At 51.1% G+C, this 27,836-nt stretch overlaps 1 protein-coding gene and 1 long non-coding RNA gene across 3 annotated transcripts; one reads left to right on the plus strand and one right to left on the minus strand.

Annotated features, from left to right (window-relative positions):
- Positions 1–6: 6 nt before the first annotated feature.
- Positions 7–18,271, minus strand: LOC106149277. Its single transcript, XR_001235352.1, has 3 exons — positions 18,059–18,271; positions 2,120–2,261; positions 7–198 (listed from the first exon to the last, which is right to left on the minus strand). It is a non-coding gene; the product is annotated as an uncharacterized LOC106149277 (long non-coding RNA).
- On the plus strand, positions 5,915–27,836 carry Tmem114 (transmembrane protein 114). 2 transcript variants are annotated; one of them, XM_005391224.2, is made up of 4 exons: positions 5,915–6,496; positions 6,778–6,858; positions 23,788–23,925; positions 27,583–27,836. In XM_005391224.2, the coding sequence occupies exons 1-4, from the start codon at positions 6,277–6,279 to the stop codon at positions 27,813–27,815; spliced, it is 672 nt and encodes a 223-aa protein (XP_005391281.1). In that variant the 5' UTR covers positions 5,915–6,276; the 3' UTR covers positions 27,816–27,836. The 2 variants fall into 2 exon arrangements, with proteins under 2 accessions (XP_005391281.1, XP_013373093.1); XM_013517639.1 differs by lacking the exon at positions 27,583–27,836 and adding an exon at positions 24,191–24,603.

Genomic DNA, 27,836 nt, shown 5'->3' on the forward strand with positions numbered 1-27,836 from the left:
ATGGTCTCCCTAAGACAGGTCACTGAGCTGTGGGACCCTCTAGGAGATGGAGGAGTACATGTCCCAGAGTTTAACCCTTCCCTGAGGGATGAGATAGTAGGGCTGATGATCTTCCAATCCATTCATCCTTAGCTGAGGGCTGTTCCTGGGGCCTTCACTCACCAGCAATCCCAGCCTTCTCTCTCGGGAAGGGCAGACCTGCGTAGAGAGCCATGAGGTGCATAGTATGAGCTGAGCTGAAAACACGGGGCATCCCAGGGGATTTGATGGAGCACCATCCACATTTGTATCAGCTGATTGGGAGAGCCTTTAACCCAAGTTGGGGTGTTACGTGATCACTCTCCGAAGAAGTAATTTTTAAGTTGAGAGAGGAGAAAGAGTGGGGATGAGAGTGTTCTAGTTAAAGGGAACAGCCAGGATGAAGGCCCAGAGGTGGGAAAGAACTTCTGTTCAGGGAGCCCAAAGGTTGGGGTGCATGGGGCTGGCAAGGTGAGCTCGCTTCTGAGCTGTCCAGCTGTGAGGGACTTAGCATGGAAGGAACACTGAGACTGTGCTTGGATGGAGCCATGTGGATCATGCCTGGCGGAGAAAGCCCTGACGTTCTGATTTCAGGTGCAAGCCTCGGTTCATCTGGTAGATGGGAGATGGATTTTCTCATGGGGCTAGGGATAGATGCACCTTTTCTTTTCTAGGTAAGGGAGTTCACAAACAGACCATGGACTCATAGGATTGGGCAAAAACACAAGTAAGGACTATTTCTGCCTCCACAGCTCCTTGGATAGAGAGGAAGAAAAAGATGGATCTCTAATGAAAAAGCAGTGTTGGCGGGTACTGTTGGTGCCTGGATTGCTGCAGATCACATTTGACAGCTATACTGGGTTGAGTAGTGTCCTCCTAAAATTTATGTGCACCCAGAACCTCAGGATGTGCTTATTTGGAGTTATGATTTTGCAGCTATAATTAGTTTGGATGAAGTCAGACAGGATTAGGCTTGATCCTAAGGCCAAAGGCTGGTGTCCTTATGTGCAGGCTGGGAGACACAGAGGGAAGAGGGCCATGAGATTGGAGTGATGCTGTTAATATTCACTTTACACATAGAGAAACTGAGGCACCAGAAAAAGCAGTCTACCCGAGTTCACACGCTGTTCATTCAGTAAGAGGGCCAAGAGCCAAACGCAAGTCTCACTGAATAAAAACCTGTAGTGTTTCTGTGATACCCCAATGCCTCACAGTGAAAGGTGACTCTTGACCTGACAGTGGGGTCTCCTTCCTCTGCCTTCCTTCTCTTTCCTTTAAAACACTTTTTAAAAAAGTTGATAAACATACTTACTCTTCTCACAGTGCTTTCCACATACTGTAGTAATGTTGGTACAGACCCTTCATTGATCATAAGGGGAATTTTAGGCTCCTCATTCCCTCTCATCTTCACAATGTCCTTCTGGGACATAGTGAACATCTCTGTTTTATGAGAAGGAAACCAAGGCTTGGAGAAGGAAGACAAGTTCTCCAGACTCATACATCCTGTCAGTTGCTGGTTTAAGACTTGGGCCCAGACTCTGCAATTCTTGCTGAGTACTATTCTCCACCTTACTATACAGGGGTGATAAGAGTCTATGGTGGATGTTTGGATCAAATAAATTATTACAGTAAAAGACACATTGCCATTCATTTCCCTCAAAATCCTCCCCCTCACTTCAAACACACTTATCCTATCAACTCTAAAATCCTCTTTCATGAGAGTCTTTAACAGCACTGTTGTGGCTGCCTCAGTGTCCTGAATGAATTAAAGAGATTTACCTTTCATGGTCATTTCAACTTTAGGGAAGAGCCAGAAATCACACAGTGCCTGGTGAATAAGGTGGATGAAGACGCACCATAACTTTTATTTTTTTTAACAAGGCTGCCTTTCCACTGGATGACATGTGACTGCAGCCTTCCCTGTGTTTTTGATCACAACTCTTAGAGACACAAAAGAGGACTTCCAGAACCACTTTAGAAAGTGGCAAGAGTGATGGAATAAATATGCTTGAAGCAAGGGAGAGTGTTTTGAGGGGGATTAATGGCAATGTGTCTTTTACTGCAATCAACATTCACCATGCATTTCAATCACATCTCCTACCTTGCTAGCATGGTAGAGCATTAATCTTCAGTGCTGTGTTCTATTTGGGTCCTGCCTCAGGAGTCTTTGATTTCGATCACGCCTCTTCAGTTGACTGGCTGCGTGATGATATTGCCCAGTGTTTGATGTAATCCTCCCCTCCCTGGAATCATTAAAAAACATTACTTTCTGTTCTTTTTAGAGTGACTGAGCACGATTCAAGAAGATTATATTAAAATCCTCAGGATAAATAGAAATCTCGAAACCTACAAGGTTATGTTTGCACACAAACCTAGAAGAATGTTTCAATATGTGAGTGAGGCATGTGGGATCCAGGGAGGGGGATGCCCATGTTAGGGGCAGGGGGTATCTCTGGGTTTTGCTTGCCATTGTCCATTCTCTTGGTTTTGGTCCAGTTACCCTTGATTTTCCTTTATGGAGCCAGCTGAGTTTGCCAGATAAAATACAAAAGAGCTTGTTAAATTTCAACTTCCGGTAAACAATACATTTTTTAGTATATCTCAACTACTGCATGAAACTTATACTTACATTAAAACATTCATTATTCATCTGAAATTCTAGCTCAACTAGAATCCTGTATTTCTATTTGGTACATCTTGCTGCCATGACAATGCTTAGCTCAGGGTGATGGGACCAACTGACTCACTGCTGGGTCTAGGAGAGGGTGGGTGATCCAGACTTGGCCAGTCAGCACATTTTGTTCTATGGAACTATAGGTGCTGGCTCAGAGGGGAACATTTGTTCACAGGTGGGCCAATGAGATTTCTTTCTGGAAATCTTGTGACTACCATTGAGAAAGATTCTTTTTGTTGGTGTTGCTAAGCTGTGAAAAGGAATGTCTATAGCTCCATAGCTGAGACTGCTTGAAGAATAAAGTCAAGCAAGAGGAAAACAACATAGCTGGAAAAAGAAAGAGAAAGAGGAGAGAGATGGAACCTTAAAGACAGGGCTCCCAGGACCAACCTCAGTTGAATTTTACTTTCATCTATAAGGTATGGTGTGGATCACTTTGATGGCGATACAAATGATGAGATGGTAATACTTTCACAGCATTGAAAGCAAAGCTGTCAGGTGATGGCTAGGGGAAAGATCAGCCTTAATCAAAATGGTGGCCCAACAGTGATGGCCCAGAATGTTATGCAGAATGAAGGTGAAGGTTAAAATGGTGTTGATAAGGATGAATCCAGTAACAAGGAAGAGAAAACTCAGCATTAGTGTATTAGTATTTCCTGTCAGTTCTAGTCAGCTGTCAGGTAGCTGTTTGTCTCTGTGACCAAATACCTGGAAAAGACAACTTAAAGGAAGAGATTTATTTCGGCTCATGGCTTCAGAGGGTTCAGTCCATGGCTGCCTGGCTCCATGGCTTTTAAACCAGCAGTGAGGCTGAATATCACAGCAGAAGGGCCTCAAAGAAAATCTGCTCACCTCAAGGCAGCCAGGAAGCAGAAAGGAGGGGAAGAGCTAGAAAGAAAGAGGCCAGGAACAAGGTATATCCTTCAAAAGCATTCTCCCAGTGACCTACTTCCTCTGGTTGGACCCCCACCTCCAAACAGACCATTCAGCTATGAGCTCATCAGTGAGTTACTCCACTGACAGGTAAGTGTTCTCCCTCATGACCCAGTAACCTCTCTAGATTTCATTACTGCACTGGGGATCAAGCCCTCAATACGAGTCTTTGGCGAACACTTCATATTTAAACTATAACAGCCTTCAACTTTAAAAATTCAGGTCACTTCCCTCCCCATGCCACTACCTGGCCTAAAGCACTAGGATCTTTTGTATCTTCCACTGCAGTGTCCTCCTAACTGGCCCCTTTGCTTACCAAGTTAGCAGAGAAATTGAGGGTTTTTAAAATTTTTTTAATTAACATATGTTTGTGGTACATAATGATCACATTCAATGTGGGGAGTTGGTACAGGTCCACAGCACATCTTAATTCTTTTTATTTCCTCTTCACTTCCCTTCTCTTCCACTCTCTCCATCTCTAGATCCCCTTCATGTCTGCTGAAGATCTACCTCCCTGTTTCCTATTGTCTATCCTTTATTTTGCTCTTTACATTATTTTACTTTTGATTTCTCTTAAAAGAGGATCCATGTGATATTGCAGTTTGCATGTGTGATGTGCTTCACCTAGCATTGTGGTCTTAAGATGCATATATTTTCCTACAAATGACTCAGATTTATCCTTCTTTATGACAGAAAAGATATACAGCAAAGGAAACAACCAAAAGAGTAAAGAAACAACCTACAGAATGGAAAAATTTTTTGCCAGCTATACCTCAGACAGAGGATTAATATGTAGCATATATAAAGAACTCAGAAAAACCAGACTCCCCAAATAAAAGATCCAATCAGAACATGGACAACTAAAATGGATAGACACTTCCTCCTAGAGGAAGACTGAGTTTTTTAAAAAATGTAAGTTAGAGCATTTCACATCCCTCCTCAGAATCATTTGGTAGTTTAGATAAAACCTGAGCTATCACGGATCTTCAGACCTGCACAACTAGGGATCCTTCCTACGTTCTCAGTCTCATCTCCTCTCCCCCATGTGCTTCCCACACTGTTCTAATTCTGATTGTCTTCCTTTCAGCTCCTCTAGAAGGCACCAATGAAATGCTCAGTGAAACACTCAATGCTGTATATTCCTCCTGTCTCAGTAACAATGCCACTTCCTCAGAAAGACTAGCTAAGACCCTCTTTGCTACTTTCCCTGCAGCAATTCAGTGGGTCTAAGCACTTTGCTTAATGATTCTTTCCTCAACTTGACCAGAGAATATCAACTTTGAGGCTTGGTATGATGATTCCCTAAGAATGTGTCATAGGGGTGCCAGGATTTTGATTTCCTATCCACAAAGGGAACTTTGGGGTACCATTGGTAGCATAGCCCCAAGCCTGGAATCCTCTTTCATTTACCACTATGTGTCACAGACATATGAGTATTTTTTTTTGATTGCTTTGTTTTGAAAAAGACTGCACTGTATAGTAGGCACAGGCACTATATTCTTGCCTGCATCCTTAACATAAACCCTAGTGTGAGGCATGGAGAAGGCTCAAGAAGTAGTTCTTAGAAGAATGGAAGGTTTTGTGCTGTGTGCAGAAGACGGTAGAATGGATAAGGGTATGGGTGATGACAGAGAAGAGAATAGTAATAACACTGGTACTGGTGATGGTGGTAGAGGTGGGGATGGTGGTAGCAATGATGATAGTGGTGATGGTAGTGGTGGTGTGGTGGTGGTGATGATTGGTGGTGGTGATAGTGATGGTGGTGATAGTGGTAGCAGTAGAGGTGGCATCAGTTATGATGGTGAAGAAAGACTTTGGCGGTGGACAGGACAGACATAGAGAACCTGGTCTAGACCATTACTTTAAGGAACTTTTATAAAAAACGAATCTGCCTTTCTCCTCTCAGTAGCCAGCACAGAAGAACCACTGGAAGGTGGATTTTAGGAGCAAGGTGATTGGAGGTGGAGGGAGTATGCCATAGCAGAATATCTGCAAACCCTGGTTGGACTGTGAGTCCCTCGCCCGTCGTTTTTACTCCCAGAAGTGGCAGGAAGACCGCCTCTCTCGCGCGCGCATCCTGGCCCCTGGCGCCTGCTGGGCACCGCCCTCGGCCCATGCTGTCTGCGCGCTCAGAGCTCGGTCCTCGGCCACTGCTGGGGCACGGCGCGGGGAGGGAGCGCGAGCTGTGGGAGGGCGGGCTAGGAGAGACCTTGGAGAGAGGCGGCGGTGTGCGGAGCAACGGGGCTGGGGTGGAGAGGATGTCCAGGGGACAGTGAGCCAGGAAGTGGAGGGAGCAGGGGTTTGAGGGACAGTGCAGAATTGGGGCGAGGTGTAAGTGGGCTAGGCGTGTGAGGGAAGAGGAGGGTTAGGGTGCTTCTGTTGGGGGGATCTGAAGGCGGAGGGGCGATCCCACCGTGCGCAGGTGAGAGGGTGCAGGCAGAAGCGTCCTGGGTGCGGGGTCTGCGAGAGGAGCTCGTGCGCTTCCCAGCGCAGGTGAGGGTGTGAGCTCGAAGCCAGGGCCGGAGGTCCAAAGGGCGGAGTTCCAGTCGGAGCTCCTCGGCGAGGGCTGAGCAGGGATAGGTAGTAGTCCAAGGGGCGCGGGCAGGCGCAGAGGGCCGCAGCACCCCGAGGCTTGGGGTCCGGACGCGGTGATGCGGTTGCACCTGGGTGCGCTGGCCGGCGCAGCGGCGCTGAGTGGGGCGCTCAGCTTCGTGCTCTTGGCCGCCGCCATCGGCACGGACTTCTGGTACATCATCGACACCGAGCGGCTGGAGAGCCGCGGGCCGGCGGCGCTGGACCGGCTGGGAGCCGCCAACCACAGCCACCCCGAACCTCTGAGCTCCCACTCTGGCCTCTGGCGGACTTGCCGGGGTAAGTGTACACGTGGGGACGGTGGGGGGACCTGTTGCTCGGTGCGCACCCCTCCCCCAGGTCTCAGCGCAATGTTTAAGGGTTCCGGGAAGGGGAGCGGGGTGGGCCGTTCCGAGCGCTGGGGCTGCAAAAGCGCTTCTGGAGGTGCCCATCTCTGCTCCCACCTGCGCTAGCGCTCCCCCACCCTGGAGGAGAGCGATCGAGAGGACGGAACGGCGGGCTGGGGTTCGGAAACCCAACCCCCAGCCCACTAGCTCCTCATCCCACCCCGTCCCTTCCAGTGCGGAGCCCGTGCACCCCGCTGATGAACCCCTTCTGGCAAGAGAACGTGACAGTCAGCGACTCAAGTCGACAACTTCTCAGTGAGTCTGGGGAGGGCGGTGGAGGGAGAAGCGTCCTTCCCCACATGGGGGGCCTGGGGTGGCCTTTGACAGCAGGGCGTGAGAAAGGATTGGGGTTAAATGTAGAGAATAAAGCCTCTCTCGCTCCACCTCTAAGTGTGGCTTAGGATTCATCCAACCAACCCTGACTGATGGCTTTCTGTGTGCCAGGCGCCTGGCTGATTGGGCATTAAGACTTTGGCCTCCAGACGCTCACAGACTTACTGGGGAGAGCGTTGGGGAAGCACACAGCTGGACTTTAGAGTGAACAGCCGCCGGCAGAAGCATGGGGATCAGGAGCTGGGAAACCAGCCCCGGAGCTGTGGGTGACAGAGGGGAGGTCTTATTCCATGGACCCCAGGTTGGCCGGGCAGGAGTAGCAATGCAATAAGTTTTGGGGGTGTTGGTTCAAGGCAAGCATTTAGGAGGCAGGGGCCCTTCCTCCACTGCACCTGACTTGTTGGCTGTTGCTTCCCCAGTGCCCAGCACAACGCTTGGCACTAGATAAAAATGCAGGACTGAGTGTAAGAAAGAAAACAGGTTGAATGAGCCCTTGAGGAGAAGGGAAATGTCATGGTCCCGCTCACTGAGGTTTGCAGCTGGCCAGATATGGAGCTAAGCGCTTCTCATCTATCTTCACTGGATCCCCACATCGCCTTCTGAAGGTCTTGGCCCCATTTTTATGTTCACTTTTCGAAGGAGGAACTGAGGTCTAGAGATGGACCGTAGAGAGACTGTGGTGAGGAAACAGGACTGAACTCCACAGGCCTTGAACCATGGGGCTCCTTGGGTAGATTACTGAGGCTTGAAGACTGTAGAATAAAGATGAATCCCTCACATGGCCCCTAAGGCCCGGCAGGCCCCTTTCTGGCTCTTTCCTTCCTTTGCACTTTCTTCTCTGGCTATGCTCACCTTGGACTTCTTCCTGGATCACCCAAAACTTCTTCCTGCAGCAGGACTTTGCGTGTATTGTTCCCTCTGCCTGGAGTCTCTCTGCCCCATCCCACCAGCTTAAATTGGTTAACTTCTACTTGTAGTATAGGACATGTGGCTTTTTTGGGTGGCAGGTGTTAAAATCCGGCTCCCTCATTAGACTGTGAGCCCTGCGAGTACAGGGATCATCAGGTCTGTCTTAACCTGCTAAACCTGGTGTAAGACTGATCACGAATCAAAGTTTGCTGAAAAAGGATGTAAGTGAATGCAGGCAATATGATATAGCAAATATTAAATATTACATAACAAATGTACTTATTTGAGTGAATGGATCAATGTATGCATGGATGGATGGATATCTGAAGTCCAGTCCTACGCTGGAAAATATTTAACAACTGGTTCTCTGGGAAGGAGAAAAAGCTCCCGATCTGTAGCATTTGCCAAGTTCTGTGGTGTAAGTACTTTTACTGTGGCCAATTGCTAGCTGCCCACATGATGGCACCTGGCTCACAAGATTCCTAGAATCTTAACTGGCTCCTGTGAGCTCATCTGAGTCAAGCCAGCACCTCACTGTGTACATCCCCCTGCAGGAGACACCCCCTGGACACCTGGACAGTGTGGGAAGTTGAGGAGGGGAGAAGGTATCATGTACTCAGTCCTCAGTGCCACCCACACAGGGAGAGACTTCGGGTATTCCTGGAGCATTGTTTTAAATATTGTCAAGAATTCCTGTGTTTGGAGTAAGGGAGATGAGGGTTAGTCTCAGCTCAGACCCTTCCAGGGGCCCTCAGCTGTCCTTGAACACTCAGCCTCATTTTCTACATCGATCAAAATGAGATGTCAAAACCAGGAGGGACAAGATCAAGATTTCACGAAGTGGAACACGAATGAAAAAAATAATGCACCTGATCTAGAACCTCACACCATGCCTGGGCTGCCGCAGGAGCTGTGTGTTGTATGAAGCAGTGGCGGTGGACACAATGTAAGCGTGTGATAAGCACCAACTCTCTCCTGCACCGTTCCTTCTAGCCTCTTGCTAGCTGTAGTCACACGCATGGTGTGCCAAGCCTTTGCCAGGCTGGGTGTTGGTGTTCAGTTACCTTGGGTTTAAATTCGTTGGCTAACTGTGGTTGGCACTGGGTTGCCTTCCTGTTGAAACCTGATACTGCAGCAAGCCTTCTTGTTCCAGGATTTTGAGAGACAGAAGTCACATCATCTGTTCAGTCTCCGACATAGGTCTAACCCCAGATTCATGGCCAACTAGGTGTGTGGCTTTGCACATTTCCTACACTTCTCTGAGTTTTAGCTCCCTCACAGGCAAAATGACAATTACTTGTTCCTCTGTCTAAGGTTATAGCGAGGACAAAACTTGCGAGCATCTTCGAAGAGAGGAGCACAACGCTGGCCTCCATGTATGACCGTGAGTGGTAGCCGCTATCGTTACCACTGTATTATCCAAGGAAGAGGGCGAGCTGCCCCTTTGGATTGCATGCTTATTGAAATCACCCCCAGAGAGAACTTTTTTCTCAAAATCTCATTTTCCCCCAAAATGAATTTGAGTTTGTTCCAAGCTCTTTTGTTATGTAAAGGCATTTAATTCCTTGAAAGATCAGAGACCAAAAAGGGCAGCCAGTTGACAAGCAGCACCGTTCTCTGACTCAGCCTCCTAGGCAAATCCTGGGGAGGGCGTATGGACAGAAATCTTGATGGTTTTCCTCCAGGAAAACATGCAGATCATTTCAGCACCCAACAGTGCTGCCATCACCTGGCAGACCAAGGGCTGCGATGCAAGCCATCACCCAGTGTCTGCTTGGTTCTGTGCACCACCACCCTGCTGGAGTGAAGTTGAATAGAGCATCCTGCTCGTGTACAGGGGCACCTATGTGCGCACCTATCTCAGCAGGCAGCAGGGAGAGTTTTCCAATGGAGTAGTTTCCTTCTCAGCAAAATCCCCCTTTCTTGGGTGTTCCGTCTCCCAGATCAGCTTTGGGGAATCATGAGTTTTGTTCCTTGGCTAGGACCAGAATGATTTTTGGTGGCAAAGAGGGCAACAAACTTAGCAGGGTGTAGACTAAGGAGCCATGCTCACGAACCAACCAGGCTGTTGGTGTCAGCTGGGAACCTTCTGATGAAAGGACAAACTCAGATTATACTGGCTTGAGGAAGAGGAGGTTCCTGGTCCAGGTTCCTGCTGGGACTCACAGAGCCCGGCTCTCTTTCTTTCTGCCCCCTCTGGGGCTTTGCTGTCTTCCGTGTGAGTCCTAGTTTCAGCTGAGTCCTCTCTGCCTTAGTCCCCTAAACTTCCAGCCAGGCCGTTCATTGGACTACATGTGGCCACACACCCAGCGCAGAGCCAATCATTATGGCCAAGGGGTGCAAAGTGCTGATATGTCAGGCAGTGGCACTTGCCCACTTGTAACAAGGGGCAAAGATGGAATCAGCCCATCTTAGATAAGGCCCAGGAAATGGGGTCCCCGTCTACCACAAACTGTGTGAGTTCTTATGAGTCACCTGTACCCACAAATAGCATTGTTCTGAGGTGAAATGAGATGGTACATGCAAAGTTCCCAAGAAGCTCACTTCATGCTTCCTTTTTCTGCTCTGACTGATGCCTTCCTGGGTCTCAAGGTTCTCATCTGTAAGTGGAGCTGATAGCTGCAGATCTAGCAGTCATCTACTTACTGTGTACGTAGTTTTACCCCCAGCCCTGGGTCTGCTGTCTGGCATAGAAGATGATGAGACAGTTGCTGTGCGCCAGACACTGCACTGAGGTCTTTGCATGTATCAGCTGGTTTAATCTTCGCAGCAGTTCCTGAGGCAGGCGCTACTAGCATCATCCTCAGCTTTACAGGTAAGGAAACAGAAAGGTGAGGCACAGCAAGGTGAGGCAAGGTATTCAAGTTTGTGCGGTAGCTGGCAGATCTGGGATTTGAACTCTAGAAATTTGCTTTTACCCTATTGAAATGATGCCCCACTGAGTACAATATGAGTCTAATGTGTTAAGATCAGAGGCCATGGCAGCCTCGATGAAGAGCTCCTGGGGTGTGTTGGGTGGTTTGGTGCCTTGCTGCCCTCCTCTGCCTTCTTCAGACAGGGACCAGGGACCTGCAAGAGGAATGGCAGGTACAGAGCTGGAAGGCAGGACCGAGCTTGGTGTACTCCTGAGGCAGCAGAAAGGCTGGTGCTCCTGAAGGCTGAGGCAGACAGGGCTTCTTGGCTCCTCCCCCTTTCTAGGGCCTTCTTCTGCTAAGCCCGGGAGGATGGCAGGGCTGGGCAGAGAAAGACAGTAGACCCAGAGGGGTAAAATGCTTGGTCCAGCACAGCATGCCAGCAGCAGAAGCTAGACCCTGGACCATGGACTGAGAGACAGCGGCCTGGCCTGCCTGTCCTCTGAGGAGGCGAAGCTGGAAACTTCCCAAGACTGGCTTTCCATCTTTCTGGGTGCTGCTTTGTGGCAGCAGTGTGGAAAATTAAAACCAGCCCTCCCACGATGCCTGGTGCAAATTGAAAGCGGAGCTGTCAGGGATAGAACGAGAGCAGGGATTGGGGACATAGCAGGAGGCTGCCGGGGCCCAGGAGGAGAGCCCCGCGTGATCTGTGCACATCAGTGCTGCGGAGGCCAGGGAGAGGCAGGGAGGCAGGCGCCTGTGGATTTTGGCTTCTCGGGGCGTGACGGCCAGGGATGAGGCTGCCTTTCTGGGGTGCCATTGAAAGTCGAGGCTGCACTTTGAAATGAAATGCTCATGTTCAAAGTAAATCTCCTTCTGGCATCTTCCATGTGGTGCTTCTTAGAAGAGGTTTAGCATGTCAGTTTTGAAACAGTAAGAGCAAAACAAAACAAAACAACCAAGCACAAGATACAGCCTCAGTGCCCATGGATAGAGAAATAAAGATATGTGTGTATCTATTTTAAGGATAGTCTGTGCGAAGAATAGACTTAATTTGGATGGAATACCTACAGGTACCGTGGAGTAAAGCGAACAAGGTACAGTGTAATGGGCGGTTTGATGGCATTTTGTATAGCTCCCAAATTGTGTCAGTCAGCTTCCCATTACTATAATAAATACTGGAGATAATCAGCTTATAAAGACAGAAAGTTGTCAGCATGGTGGCCCATACCTTTCCTGTGGGGACGTAGCCAGTGTGAGGCCCAGGGAGAGGGGAGAGAGAGAGAGAGGGAGAGAGAGACTGAGAGGAGATTGAAGATCCTAGTCCACGGTTACTGTGGGGCTATGGTGGGATGTCATGGGGGGGAATGTGTCATGGGGCAAAATCGTTCACTAATAGCAGGATGTAGACAAGAGAAAGACACTAACTAGGGTCCCACCATCCTCTTGAAGAATCCCCAGTGACGTCAGACCTCCCACTGAGCTCCACCTGGTAAGCTGAGGGCCAGGCCTCTAACACGTGCCTCTGGGTGACTCTTAGCATCCAAACTATTAGCACCAATATCGTACCTCTCCTATGGGGGTAAAACAAAAGCTTAAGGGGCATGTTTACTTTATGCGCCGTTAACACAAAAGAAACGCTGCCAGTCATGCAAGTGAGGTACTGTGGATGCTCCAACACGAAGCTGTTTTCGGATATGCCAAAGTATGGTCAGGAGTGCATTGTACAATTGGAGAGATGCGTGAATATGTAGAAGATACACACATTTGTGGGGGAAAACCTGGGAGCTCTGTCCCCAGCCATCTGAGGTGGAGAGGAAGGAGCAGGGGCTGGTGGTGGCTAGATGGGTTGTGTTTTCACCTTTTCACCCAGAAGTGCTGCCTGGGTGGTTGAGTTCCTTTCTGTGTGGCTCACAGGACTTTGTGACTCCTGCCTCCATTCTGGCTGCAAGCGCTGAGATCCACGTTCCTGCCTGTGTCTCCTTCTGGATGTTGGCACAGCCTGTCTCTTCTCTGCCTGACTCACACTCCCTCACCTCACACCTGATCTTGGCTGGGGCTCTTCCCCTCAGGACACCTCCCCTAACTCCCCAGGCTGGGCAAGGCACCTTGTCTGCAAACCCCCAGCATCATCACGTTCAGCTGACACTTCTTAGCTATTCCATCCTAGGAAACTGACATGAGTGCCTCAGGTTCCCCATGAAAGACTCTGTCCGGTGGTGCCTGAGCCACTTGAAGACAAAGAGAAAACACTTATTTACACTCTCAGTGCAAGGGCAGAGCCTGCAGTCCCGCTGACGAGAGGGGAACCCAAGGTTTTGGAGAGACGATATTGTTTGCTCCGTGAGAGGCTGAGCCAGGATGGAACGCAGGTCTTGCTGGCTGACCTCTGCTCTTTTCACATCACAGCAAAGGCATCTTGGAGACAGTGAGGTAACTAAGCTGGAGCCCCTGCCTTCAAGGATGGACTCAAGGACAAAAAATTTACAAAATATTTAAAAAGCTGCACCTTCCTTGGGATCATAGGATCACTTTCTGAGCACTTCCCAGAGTCTGAAAGTCATTTGACCAGATTGGAAGATAAAGACGGAGACACTTCCGCCCATTGGTAAATGGTTCTGGTGACTTGCTTCTTTTGTCAGAGCTTCTAATGTGTCTTGGAGACAGTGATCTCCCTGCTTAGCTCAGGAGCAGGAATGTCACTTCACTCAGCACCCCAGGGTGTCCTCACCTCAGAGGAGTCCGGTCCTCTCACCACGCAGACAAGGCGAGAGGAAGAGTGACAAATACGCCTCTCCTCAGTGGGGACATCTCTGCTCTTCTTTGAGGACTTGCCTTTCCCCTTACTAGCGGCAAAGCATTTTTGAATCAAAAAGTTCTCCCTTACTTGGGCATGCATGTTTATTCTTGATGAAAAGACGACCTCTTAGCATTTCTGTATTGTTATTTCTCTGTGTAATAATTGCTGTTACCATCTTTTGAGCTACTGCTCACACCACATGTGATGGTCTTACACTGTCCAAGACACGGCAGTGTGCTGCACTGTGTCATCTCCAGGACAGTATGCCCATGTCCTCAGCCTGAGTCTGTGAATGTGACCTTGTTTGGGAAAGTGTCCTTGCAGCTGTATCTAAGTTAGAGCTCTCGAGCTGAGATAGCCTTGGGCTAGCTGGATGGGGCCTAAATCCTATGACCAGTGAGTGTCCTTGAAGGAGAGGAAAAGCAAGGAGAGGGAAGGGAAGATGGAGGGCGGTTGGGTGAAGCTGCTGCAAGCTGAGGGGCCCTCCAGGTTGCTGACAGCACCCAGAAGTGGATATTCTCCCCAGAGCCTGTGGCAGGAGCTTGGGCCTGCTGGTATCGTGATTTTTGACTTCCTCCTTCCAGAACTCTGACAGAATAAATTCCTGTTGGTTTTGAGCCACCCAGTTTGTGGTGATTCATTATGACAGCCACAATAAACTAATTCAGTCTTCTTGTCTGGAGACTAAGCCACACTGTCCGCCACCTGCTTCCCTGCATTCCAGGCGGGTTTCCTTTGTGGCACGTTGCAGTCTGCAATAGTTCCCCGTATCCCCGGCTTCCTGGATGGCCCATCTCTTGCCCTGGGCTGTGAGCTGCAGGAGGGTGAGGGCTTTGCTCACGGGGATGGCCCCATGCTCTGGGGTGAGCTTGGTTCTATCAGGAGCCCGCAGGCATTTGTTCCTTAATGAATGCATGTGCTGCAGGTTTGTCAGGTGCTTTTGGAAACCTGGCCAGTCTGGACGGCGACTCTGCAGGGAAGTCTTCATGTCCCTCTTTATACAAATGAGGAACGGGGCTCAGAGAGACAAGGGGACTTGCCCAAGGTCACACGGGGAGTTTTGTAGTTTGGGGTTTTTCAAGGGGAACTATACAATACAGGACACATATTTTATAAAATTATTTTATAATAGTCACCTAAAGAATCATATACAAAGAGAGTGCAGGAGATCTGTCCACATGCTAAGCCAAAGAATCCAGCTGAAGGCCTAGATCCCAAAGTAGTGTCCTGCATGAGTCCAGCTGAAGACCTAGGGCCCATGACAATGCCCCCTACAAGTTCAACTGAAGGGCTAGAGCCCATGACAATGTCTCATGTGGGCCTGTTTTACGGATCTGTGCTGAAAGGCCCCAAGGTCAGTGGTAGAAGCTAGAAAGTCTGCCAGCGGGATGAAGCATCTGTGCTAGCAGGCTGAGGGATCTGCACTGGAGCCAGGAGGCAATGCTCAAAGTGAGAACCAGAGCTCCCCTGAAAATTGCCACAGCCATCCTCAGCAACAGTGAGGTCCTGAACTCCCCCAGTGATCAGGACAGCTGAGTTTCCATCAGGAAAGCCAACACAGCAAGCTTCTCCAGGAGACTAAGCAGTGCACCGTCTTCCCCTCCGGAGCCAGGAAGTGATACTCAAAGTGAGGATCAGCGCTCCCATGAAGTGAACTGAAGCCATTCTCAGTGACAACAAAGTCCCGAGTTCCTTCAATGAAGAAAACAGCCAACTTCATCGGGAAGGCCAGCATGACAAGCTCCTTCAACAGAACCAAGAGCTTCTTACAGCTTCTAAGAGCACCCAGCAGCTTCTAAAGCTCCCTATAACTTCTCTACAGCTTCCTCTCCAGTTCTGCCTCCTATGCTGCCAGGAACAACCCTCAGGTGGGCCTCCCACACCCAGCCCCAAGCTGGCTCAGTTCAGCTGGGGGTCACAAGTTAGTTACCAGGGAGTAAGCGTGCTTGGCTGGTCTTGAATCTAGGACTCTTTCCCTGCAAGACCGCCAGCAGGAAATGGCAGACTGAGACTGGAATTCAGGACCAGAAACCTTGCTTTGGAGTCCAGTGCTGGACCTGTCCTGACATCACCCTCCTCAGCCCATCATAGTGGAGCATTACTGGGAACCCTGCTTGGGGGTCCTGTGGGAGGAAGGATGTGAGGAGGTTCTTGGAGCCAAGGGAAAGTCTGGAGCTCAGGTTGAGGGCAGAGCCTGAGCGCCAGGCACTGGAAGTCCTCACGCCAAGATGAATATGGTCCATCCCATTTTCCAGATGAGAAAGTTTAGGCTGAGAGAGGCAGCTGGCCTGGAGTCACACTGCTGGTGAGAGCTGAATCACACTGAACCCTCAGCTCTTTCCCCTGTGACTCACTCACTGTATTCAGTGGAGGGGCTGTGGGCCTTGGGACTTGGTCCAGGCCCTCTGATTTCACACACTGCTGAACCTCCACACACGTAGTCCTCAGGTGAGCTCCTTTCTATAAGTTCCGAGGAGGCAGGATTCACATTTGATTCAATACTGCCCTTCTATAATAACAGTCTAATTGCTGTACACAGTCAGTGCTCAGTGGATGCTATTTCCTTCCCTCCCTCCTCCCCTTCTCCGGTCCCCTCTCCGCCTGCCTCCCTTCCCTCATTCACTAATTTAGCCTTCTTTGCACACAGCGCATGTACTATGTTCTAAGTTCTGAGTGGAAATCTTTGGATTTTCCAGGACGTACAGAAACTCATCCCTGAAAAAGATGTTTCGTGGACCTTGCTGGCCTTTGCTCACCCCCACCCCCAACCTCACAACCTTGGCCACTGCCATCCTCTCCAGGTTTACCCTTGGGGCCAGGCCTGTTGCTGAGCAAGAGGGGCTCACTATTCCTTGCAGTGCAGGAATGCACAAGCCGGGGGGACCGCGGGCATCTTGGCAGCTTGTCAGAAAGGACGGCTGGAACCTGGGAGATGATTTTGTGGTGTTGGGCTCTGAGGAAGCAGGGCTTTGATCAGGACTGAGTAGGGCAGGGAGGGGGAACAGGTCTTTCTGTGATCTAGGGTCTGGGTGCTCCTTATCTAGAGGGAGGCAGACACAGCAAGGCTGGAGCTGTGACTGTTACAGGAGCAGCAACCACGTTAGTGGGGACAGGAGGTCTGGTGTGTGGTGGGCGACCATGCCTGAAAACCCTGAAAGCAGTCTGTCTCCCCGTGTTGCGTCTCTGAGGACCTCGATTGCATCCAGGAGAACGCCAGCCTGGCTGTGGGTGCCAGGCCACTTCCCAGATGCCGGGGGCTCTTTCTTCCTTTTTCACCATCCAGGGGTGCCTGGGAGGTTTGTTGCTGAGTGAGAATGAGGTCTCAGATACGCATTTGATTGTAACGGGATTCCCAGGGTACTAAAACTTCATACACTTTCATGCATGTTATTCCCCTTGGTCATTCAGTGCCGAGCTGACAAGCAATAATAGGATGACCTCAACACTCACAGAAGGCCGGGAGGGGCTCAGCGTGGTTCTAAGAGCTTGGCTGTTTCAGTGTATTTCATCCTCAGCATATCCTCAGCCACTAGGGAGTGGCCACGCTTAGCATTTCCATTTAACAGGTGGGAAAACTGAGGCCAGAAGGGTGCATACTAACTTGCCTTGGGCTGCTCAGCTGACAGGTACTGGAGCTGAACTGGACCCTGGGAGGTGCGGGCAGCAAGAGTGAGGTAGATAGCTGCAGAAACAGCTGATGTCACATGGGTGACAGTGTCAGGGTCACCCTGACTGGTCCTGGACTGTACGTATGGCCATGGGAGGTGGTGTAACGAATATTGATGACTGTTTGGGTCTGAACACAGCTGTGGTTTGGGTATTCAGACTGTGGGCTCTCTGTCCGTATACCCACAAATGAGGAGCCTTCTGACTATCCTATCTATGCCAGTGCTCAGTGGGGAGCTGGGCACAGGGCAAACAAGTTCCCTGCGTACACTGAATTTAAGAAGTCCTTAGGGATCTGTGAGCAGGGGTCTCATTCTTATGTAATCGATGAGGCTCAGAGTGCTCTAGTTGGCTCAAAGTCACACAGCGTGGATGCCAGCGACACTCACCCTCATTCTACCCCGTGGTGACACACACCGTCTCCAAGCGTCTCAGCATCATGAAATTTATCCCTGTCACATCCACACCCCAAAGGAGAGGGAGCCTCTTCCCTAAGCACATCCAGGGGCTGGGGATTTAGCTCAGTGGCAAAGCACCTGCCTGGCAAGCGCAAGGTCATGAGTTCAGTTCCCGGTACCAGAGAAAAAACAAAAAAACAAACAAACAAACAAAAAAGAACCGAAAACCTAAGCACATCCAGAGGCATGGCTGGAAATGCCTCCGTTTCCAGGTGGGACAGAATTGGGACCAGAGCTCATGTTCTAATGTCACAGCCCTGAAAAAGAAAAAACTGTAAGGCAGACACACACACACACACACACACACACACACACACGTACACAGCTAAACCAGACTCCAGCAGGAGGTTTTACAACCCTCTCACGGAGCCTGTTCTCACTCAGACATTGAATTGAAGGTGAACGTCGAGGTGGCTTACTCTGAGGTTGGGACTCACCGGGGGCCGCCAGGGCCAGCTGCCTCCAGGAAGCCTCACTGATGTCGAAGAAGGAGCGATCTCCTGCCTCAGCCACCGCGTGGGGCTGATGCCATGAGGTGAGGCGGGCGAGGTCCCCCCACAGACTCTTGTCTGCCTGCCTGAGGCTGCTCTTTAAAGAGAAAGAAGGAGGAGGAGCACAGACCACAGGCCTGGCCGGGCTCAGGTTTCATTCTCCAGCAGCCCGGGCAGGAGTGCGGTCTCATTTCCTGGATTTGCCAAGTTTGGAGGCGTTTGGGGTGAGCGGGTGGGGGAGACACACTGACGTGGCCACAGTGCAGGTCAGAGGTGGAGCGATTGCTGTCCTTACAGTTTTTATTACTGCTGGATGAATTAGTCCATTTCTACTGCAAATAACACAATACCACAGCCTGGGTGAGTTTTAATAAAAACAGGTTTATTTAGCTCATGATTCTAGAGGTCTAAGGTCGAGGAGGCCTCTAGTGATGGATTCTTGCTGGCAGAGTCCTGAGGTGGCACAAGGAGTTACCTGGCAAGAGATAGGGTGTGTGTGTGTGTGTGTGTGTGTGTGTGTGTGTGTGTGTGTGTAAGTGTGCGCATGCGTGCACCTATGTCTCCTGGTCCCTCCTCTCCCCTCCCCTTCCCTCTTCCTCCCTCTCCTTCTCCTCCTCTTCCTCCTTCTCCATCTCCTCCTCCTTCTTCTTTTCTCTCTCTCTCCCCTTTCTCTCTCTCTCTCCCTCTGTCCCCCTTCCTCCCCTCTCTTGTACCAGAGATTGAATCGAGGGCTTTCACACTGAGCTGCATTCCCAGTCCTTTTTAATTTTTTTTAAAATTTTGAAACAGGCTTTTGCTAAGTTGCTAAGTTGCCCAGTCTAGGCTTGAACTCGGGGTCCCAGAGTGCTAGGGTCACAGGTATGCACCACCACACCTGTCTTCTCCATTTTCTTACAAAGTCACCAGAATTCAGTCATGGGGTCTTCGCCCTGATGACCTCATCTGACCCTTGCCACCCCGAGGGTGCTGCCTCTCAGCACCGAAGTCAGATTAAATTCCTAGCCCCTTAATACTCCTAATGGGAATTACACTTCGGCACGGAATCCTTGGGTCCCACGCAAAACCACATTGAACTACAGTGCAAAGGGACACAGCTCTGAACACCTTGCTTCGTGGCCCCAGGTGGCCCTGTGAGTTCACACATGTTCTGCTTTGGGCCCCGTGCTGCTGCCCCCATTTCACAGATGTGCAAATGCGGGTCTGGGGAACTGAGGGACTCGCCCAAAGTCCCAAGTCAGAGCCCAGTCAAATGCTGTACCTCACCTGGCCCTAAAGTCTGTATTTTTAACTACCATGAAGCTTCCGTTTTTTTCACTTCCTGGAAAATCCCATACTTTTTGCCTTGCACTCATGGCTCAAAACTTATCCATCCATTCCTTTGGTTGGTCGACACACCCTGTTTGAACGCTCACCATGTCCCAAGACCTCTGCTGAGAACTCAGGGAAACAGTTGTGTATGAGCCGCGGAACCCTCAGGTGAGACAAAGACAGGGGATAAAGGTCAGGAGTGGGTGGCCCCGGGAAGCTGAGGGAGCACACGGAGGCACCTGGCCATGTGGATGGTGGTGGACGGTGTGAGCAAACCCTTAGATGAGATGACACTGAGCCTGCCCTGCAGGGTGAGAGGAGAGTATTCATTCTCATACCTGTCCTGATGCCAGACGGCTTAAAAAGGCTCTGTGCCCAGCTCACAGTAAGCGACCAACACATATTAGATAAATAAACGATGCAAAAGAACTTTGCAACTGTTTTCCTTTCTGCTCTGGCTGCCAGGAAGCTCAGAGTCAGATTGGTGGTGATGGTGTGTAGACCCGAGACCTTAACCTTCCTCTTTCCATCTCCTTCCTTTCCTAGCCCTCTTCCCTATGCCTGGAATCTCCTACAACTCATTCTTTTCTGCTTTCCCATGTCAGAAGGTGTATTTATCTTTGACTGTTTGGCCTCTGGAAACTGCCTCAATGCCCCTAGAGATGAAGACAGGTAAACAGTAATTTCCATTTAGGACTCAGTTCACGGGCTCTCGGCTCAGCAACTGAGCACTGGGCAGTTCCTCATTTGGTTTGGTTTAACCCGTGAACCCCTTGGTCGTCATGCGCTGAGGATGACTGCCTGCTTCGCGGGCCTCTCAGTGCCAGAATCCTCGGTCTGTAGACCCTGCTGCCCCGTCCCACCAGAGCTTGCACATTTGTGAGGGTGGCAGGGCAAGCCTCTGCTAGTCCGGAGCCGGGGGCAGGAGATCTCAAGTTCAAGCCTGGGCAATTTGTCAACACCTGCTCTCTAAAGAAAACAAAAACCAATAAGCTTACGTCAGGCACCTCCTTGTGGGCATGAGCACATCCTGGTAAAGAAAGGCCCAGCCCAAAGGCCTGGCCACCTGCGCTTTTGACAACCGACCCTTCCCACCACCCCCTCTTCACGTTGCACAGTTGCTAGGGTACTTAGGCAAATACTGAGCTTTACGGGTGTATTATAAAGGGTGTGAGCCAGGACCTGCCAAATGGGAGGGGCGCTGGGGAGGGGTGGGCGTGCAGCGCTTCCTTGCCCTCTCCTGGCCTGGGACAAGTTCACTAGCTGGGGTCTCTCGGATCCGTAGTTTAGGTTTTGTGGGGGTTGCATCGTGCACACACGGTTGGATAAATCTTCAGCTCTGCATGCTCCAGGCCTTGTGTGCTCCCCAGAGGTCAGGGGTGAAAGTTCCAAGCCTCCAGCTGTTCTGTCAGTCCCCATCCTGAAGCTGCCACGGGGTGCACCACAACCACCCCTAGGCAGAGTGAAAGATGCTCTCTACCTCCTACCAGGAAGTGGAAGGCGTTAGGAATTCTGGATGAAGAGGGAGCATCTTCCCAGGGTGATGATCCTTGAGATTTCTTCACGCCTGGCCTCCATCCCTGTGGGAACAAGTTAGCTTTTCCAGCTGCATCTGCAACACGGAACAGTGCAGTGGAGCAGCTGATTGACTTTGGGGTTAGGTAAACATGGGTACCCTATAGGGTTTCAACTTCTCCACCAACTGGTCCTACTCAGCAGCCTGGGGTCAGACGATGGTGCTCTTGTCTTCTGGCTCTGGGACTGAAGGCATAAAAATTTAAGTTTTTATGTCCTCAGTTTCCACATCTACAAAACGGGGACACGAGTTAGTTCTTACTTCAGATGATTGTTTTGAGGTTAAGATGAATTAATGTGTGGGAAGTGCTGAAGACAGGGTCTGGCACTCAGGAAATTTCTGTCACTATTTTTATTCCCAAGGCTATTATAATTTTTGTTATCATTTTATTTATATGTGAGTTATGGGTGTTTCACAGCTAACAGTGGGATTATGTCCCACTGATAAAGTTATCATAAGTTGAAAATATCATACATCAAAAATGCATTCAACACACCTAAACTACTGAACACTGTTGTCCAGCTACCCTGCACACCTTGGAGTGAGGGTGCTGCCTGCACAGTCACGGGTGGGTGGAAACTGTGCCCGAGTGTCCAGAGATGATCAGATCAAATAACTTCAGCCCTGGACAAGATCAAAGTCCAAAGCTGAAAATATGGTTTCTACCAAATGACTATTAAGTATTTTTGCACTATCATAACATCAAAAACTCATTAGCTCAGCCATCCTGAGTTGAGTGCTGTCTGTATTTTATTAATGTCACCATTAAGATCACTGAGGCTTTGGGTTTGTGGCTGGCTCTGGACACTGGGGTGAGAGCAGGTTGCCCAGAGGTGCAGTCGGTGCGTGCCTTGGTCTCTTGGGACACTGGTGACTTGGGGGAAGGGGGTCCAGACCTTTACGCGATGTGCTTCATCTGGCCTCCCCCACCCACTCTCTGGATCACCTGCCCACTCCCGCCTGTCACTGTCCTAGGCTGTCACTTTTCACCTGTCGTTTCCCTGGGGAACTGAACTTCAAACGTCCTTGAAACTCAAACTCCTCCCCTGGGGGTGGTTGCCATGGAGAATGCCAGGTGGGGCCCCACTCTGTGGCTGGGGGTGGGGATGTGCTTCCCATCCTCGGACCTTCCTGGCTCCTCCTCATGCCCCCTCAAGCCTGGGCCGCAGCCCCCACGGCTCAGCCCTCGGTCTCTGCCTTTCTCCACCTCCGTTCTCTCCTCTGGAAACCTCGCCTGCTGTTGGGTCTTCAAAGGCATCCATGTGTCACCCTGCAAGTGTACACCACGCCATCTACAGCGGTGCCTTTGGTGCCTCTGCTTGGAGTCTGATAGGTTCCTGGCACTTCCAAGCCCCCGGGCCCCCCGCACCTCCTCCTCCCTCATCTTCCCACTTTGCTCAGTGGCTCAATCCCAGAATTCGGCCCCACCCCAGTTCTCTCTTCCTTTTCTCGACCCAGTTTTACCTCCAATGTATACCTGGGACGTGACCATTTCTCCCCACCAAGGTCTCCACCCTGGTCCAGCCTCTGTCACCTTGCAGGGCTGTTGCAAGAGTCTCTCTGCCATCTCCCTGCTTCCAGCCTGTCCCGTCTGAGTCTCCTTGGGCTGCCCCAGCAAATCACCAAGGTAACGGTTAACAGCACCCTATTCCCATGCAATGCTGGAGGCCAGAAGCCCAAAACCCAGGTGTCCTGGGGGTTGGTCCTGGAGGTTCAGGAAGGTCTGTTGAGTGTGATGCTCTTGAGCGCTGGTAGCTGCTGGAGTCCTTGGGGGCTCCTGGCATTCAGGTGCCCTTCTTGAGGCTGTGCTGTCATCGGCACATTGCCTCCTCCTCTGGATCACCTGCCCCCTCCTGCCTGTCACTGTCCCTCCCCATCTTCTCTCCCTTCCCAAGGACATCACTGGGGGCTGTCAGGAGCCTCTAGTCTGAGACGCTCTCATCTCTAGATCCTCAGTATCTGCAAAGATCCTTTCTAACATGGTGGCTGTACAGGTGCTGGGTGGACACGAATCACCAGTGCGCCATGCCCTGCTGCTGCCTACTCCCAATATAGCAAAGACAGCAGTCCTCTGAAAACTTCACAGGGGGCGTAGAGGCACACACCTGTAGCCCTGGCTTTCTGGGAGGCTGATGCAGGAGGATCACAGGTTTGAGCCCAGCTTGAGCAATTTAGTGATTTAGTAAGACCCTGTTTCAAAACAACTTAACCCCTTGACTCCTCTGTCTGGTGGCTCCTATCTCAATCGGAGAGAAGGCTGAAGTCTCCCCCATGGGACAGCAGGAGAGCCCACGCGGTCTACTCATTGGCCTGGGGTGCTGGGTCACACTGGGCCCCACGGGCTCCTCTGCTGCTCCCAGCTCCTGCACCCCTCACCCCATTCTGCAGGATGCTGCCTCCGTCACCCCCTTGGGTTCCTGCTCAGAGGTCAGCTCCCAGGGATGCTGCCGGCCCTGTCGCCCCTCTGTGCCATTCTGTGGGCCCCGGCGTTTGCCACCAACTCCCGGGGTTGTCCCTTACTTGTCTGCTCTCCGAATGCCACCCACAAGGGTTTGCTCCTGGGTTACAAATTAACCACTGACGGCACCACTTACCTTGAGGCACCTTGCGGATCCGGAGCTCAGGCCTTGTTCACGACGAGCTTCAGCTGCTGCTGCTGCTGCTGCTGTCACGAGTTGCAGCAGTGGTAATAGCGGGAATCACTCCCTGCAGCGTTCATGGGCTGCCCCAGGATGAGCATTCAGGAAATGTTTGTTGATTGAATACTAGTGTTCTCTGTATCTCTTCCAAGCCATGCACGGGACGTTTGTGATCCTGCTTCCGCTCAGCCTGATCCTGATGGTTTTTGGGGGAATGACGGGGTTCCTGAGCTTCCTCCTCCAGGCCTACCTCCTCCTCCTGCTCACTGGGACGCTGTTCCTCTTTGGAGGTAGGTGTCCACCTCGTGGGGACCAGGCTGCTGGAGGGGCTGGGGGTGTGTGTGGATGCTGCCTATAAGGCCTCCGAGGGGTGGGGGACCCCATCTCCTGTTGAGACTCAGTTTCCCCACCAAAGTATCCGTGAAGAGGGGCAAGCAGTTTCCAGGGAGGAAGAGGAGGGCAGCTGCCAAGGGCTCCCTGCGTTTCTGGCCAGAGCTGAACTCTGACCTCCGCCTGAAGTCAGGGCAGCTCCAGCTCAGGGCCCTGCACTGGCAGGAGGCCCTCGGCGCCACCTCGCTCCCCGCTGCCCTCAGCGCCGCTCCAGCACTGCGCACGTGGATTATCCAGCCGGCACAGCCAGGCTCCAGACAAAACCACACAGACGTGGAGTCTAAACAAACCACCCTTCCCGCGACGGGACTAAAACCGCAGTTCCCAGCGGCACAGCGGGGACCAGGAGATGCTGGTCAAAGAAATGAAACTGTAGTAGTTGGAGGAATAAATTTGGGGACCCTGTTGTACAGTAACTGGAGTGAACACTTGAAAACTGCGAAGAGGGTGGACTTCAAGCCCTCTCTCCCTAGCAGACAGAGAGACAAACAAACAACAAGAACAAGGCCAAGTGTGTGAGGGACACGTCAGATCGCTCGGTGGAGCAGCCCATCAGGGGCGCACGCATCGGGGCATCGCGGCTGCACTGAATGTGTGCAGTGTTTACTCATCAGAAGCACAACACCGGCAGAGAAACAAAACAAACAAACAGAACAAAAGCCATGCGTGACCAATGCTGGCTGGGTTAATTGTTTGGCAAACCAGTGGTTTTAGAAAAATGGCTGCTGTAGGCTTCCCGTGTTCCCAGTGTGTCTGAAATGATTCCTCATTATTACCGTTTTATTTTAAAGAGAAAAAAAATTTCAAAAGAAGATAATAGGAGGGTAACAATGGTTAATACATTGTGTATTGTTCTCTTTAAATTACTTACTCAGAGTATAAGATATCGACATTTAAGTGTCCAAACAGCATTAACACAAACCTTTCTTTTCAATGAGCTAAGAGAAATTAGTAGTGCAACTATCTTAACTATCTTTTATATCTATATTATTTTTTCTTTTCCCTTCCTTCTCTTCTCCATTCCCCCATTTCTGTTTCTCTTTCCTTTGAAGTTTCTTCCCATTTTACAATATCTATTGTACATTTTGGATCTTATTTACTCTTTTAGCTTCTCACACTAGGAAGATAATATGATGTTTACACATGTGCATCTGGTTTATTTCACTTATGAGTATGGTCTCGAGTTGCATCCATTTACCTACAAAAGTCTCCAGTTTATCTTTCTTTATGGCTGAGTAGTACTCCACTGTATAAAAAGATCACATCTTTTTTATCCATTGCCTGATTGATGGGAATCTGGGTTGTTTCCTATTACAAACTGTGCTGCTATAAACATGTGTGCACATATATCTCTGTGGTACGATGTTTTTAATTCTTCTGGGAAGATACCCAGAAGGGGAATAGCTCCTTCAAATGGGACCTCCAATCCTAGTTTTTTGAGGTGATTCCTCATTATTAAAATAAACAAAGAAAAAGCTGTGCATGGTGGTGCACCATGATGGGCTGTTCCACCATAATCCCAGCTGCAGGAGGATTGAAAATTTGAGACCAGCCTCGGTAGTGAAATAAAAAATCAGATGAAGATATAACTCAGTGCAAGATCATGGGTTCAAGTTGCAGTTCTAGAAAGGAAAGAAGGGAGAGAGACAGACAGACAGACAGACAGACAAAAAACCCCAAGTCAGATGGCCATGTTGGCACATACCTATAACCCAGCACCCTCGGAGGCTGAGGCAGGAAGATTGCAAGATCAAGCCCAGGATGGGCAATTTAGGAAGTTGGCGAGACCCTGTCTCAAAATAAAAATTTAAAGAAGGGCTGGGGATGCAGCCCAAAGCCAAAGCTCTGGGTTCAGGCCCCAGAACTACAAGGAAAACAAACAATACTGTCACCTGTGTCTGGAGTCCAGGAGTCAGGAGGTGAGAACGCTGCCAGGCCCTCACCTCCAGTTCCCCACAGCGATGGTTACTGTCCCCATTAACAGTCCCCACGGTAGCCAGGGACAGCTTTCTGTGCTGGTGAAATTCTCCCCCCGTGCCATGCCACAGGGAGCCTGAACAGGCTCGCCTGGGAGCTGAGCTGCCGCGTTACATCAGAAGCCCCGAGTGGCTATCGGCCCGGGCAGGGCAGCCCCAGTCATCGGTCCTCTCGGTGCGGTGAGGCCCGCAGACCCTGGGCAGGGCACCGGGAGGAGCAAGGAGCAGAGAGCTCCCGTCCTGGGCGCAGCCCGGGGGAGAATGCGCGCTTACCTATCTGTGTCCCCGGACGGTGTGGCGGCCAGCACTTCTTCCCAGGCTCTTGCTGTCCCGTTCAAAGAACTGGACGGGGCACGTGATGGACAGAAAGTTTACATCCATTGAGGACAAAAGGAGAAGAAAAGGAAGCACAAAAGCAGAGCTCAAGAAGAAAAAGTGCCCTGAAGGGAAAAGAGAAGATGCGCTGGGCGCACAGGGCTGCAGGCCAAGGGCAGGGGACAGAGGCGTGAGGGCGGCGGCTGCCATCTTTATAGCTCCTTTCTGAAGTCAGAGGCGGCCACCCCACCAAAGCCCTGCTTGGCCTGGTGTGGAAGGACGGAGGACGGCATTCTCTCCCGGGCGGAGGCGCAGGGCTAGGAGGCTGCTCTGTGCTTGTGTCCGGGAGCTCTGAGCCGGTCAGGTCGCGAACGGCCATGGTGGCCCGGGCAGCTGTGTGGCGCTGGGCAGGCCCGGGGTTCGAGCTGTCGGGGGGGATGCGCAGGACAGGGAGAGGGAGGGTGCAGCGGGCGGGCGGGCTGGGCACAGGCGCTGCCGTGGAGGGAGGAGAACCTGGGGCCAGGGCCGGTGGGTGAGGAGGAAGAGCGTGGGGAGGGACGGAGAAAGGGGAGCGAGTGCCGGGAGGTTTATACATGTTTTTATAAACAGAAGAGATGCTTGTTTTGGAGGCTCGTTCCATGCGCATGTCATGTGAGGTGTGATCAAAATATAAATGAATGTGTACATTAACACGTGATTACCTGGACAAACACATTGCTATTACTCTCCTCAAAACATCCCCCTGGCTTGGAGCACACTTGTCCCATTGTCCTTGGCGCTTTCTGAAGCAGTTCTGGAAGTCCTCTTTCCTGAGTGTTTTTAGGAGATGTGACCACAGATACAGCCAGTGCTGCCCCGGCGCGCCCTGCAGAACGCCAGGCTCCTAGGACAGGGCGGTGCGGCCTCGTGCGCCTTCTTCCCCGGATCTGGCTCTGTCCGCCTTCTGGCTCTTCTAAGTCCAAATGACCATGACTCAGGGCAGGAGGCGGCACAGCCGTGCCTCCGTGGGGGCTTCCGGAACTGCTTCCGACAGCGGCGAGGACCACGCGGTAGGCATGTCCAGAGCCGGGGAGCATTCTGAGCAAGATTAATGGCAATTTGCACTTTCCTGCAGCGAAAGTACTAAGCACTCCTTGTACTTGGCCGTTTTCAGTTCCTTTACCCCACCCCCCACGCCCTCTCCTCTCCCAGAGGCGGCCTTCCGCTTCCGGTCATCTTCCTTTTGTTGGTTTGTCTCTTTCCTCATGTGATCTGCTCTCCCCACAGCCATGGTGACCCTGGCTGGCATCAGCGTCTACATCGCCTACTCGGCCGCCGCCTTCCGCGAGGCGCTGTGTCTGCTGGAGGAGAGGGCGCTCCTGGACCAGGTGGACATCCGCTTCGGCTGGTCCCTGGCCCTGGGCTGGATCAGCTTCGTTTCGGAGCTGCTCACCGGGGCGGCCTTCCTGGCGGCCGCGCGCGTGCTCGGCCTGCGCCGCGGGCAGGACCAGGCCATCTGAGCCCGGCTGCCGGCTGCCGTG

The sequence above is a fragment of the Chinchilla lanigera genome, unplaced genomic scaffold (assembly GCF_000276665.1).
Source record: "Chinchilla lanigera isolate Chin_1 unplaced genomic scaffold, ChiLan1.0 scaffold00041, whole genome shotgun sequence".
Lineage (NCBI taxonomy): Eukaryota > Metazoa > Chordata > Mammalia > Rodentia > Chinchillidae > Chinchilla > Chinchilla lanigera.

What these genes read in the sequence shown, in the direction of transcription:
- Tmem114 (XM_005391224.2), top strand. Translation starts at nt 6,277, where the DNA reads ATGCGGTTGCACCTGGGTGCGCTGGCCGGCGCAGCGGCGCTGAGTGGG. An exon ending in CCTCTGGCGGACTTGCCGGG is followed by an intron (nt 6,497 to 6,777) that starts GTAAGTGTACAC and finishes CGTCCCTTCCAG; the next exon opens with TGCGGAGCCCGTGCACCCCG. An exon ending in CTCAAGTCGACAACTTCTCA is followed by an intron (nt 6,859 to 23,787) that starts GTGAGTCTGGGG and finishes ATCTCTTCCAAG; the next exon opens with CCATGCACGGGACGTTTGTG.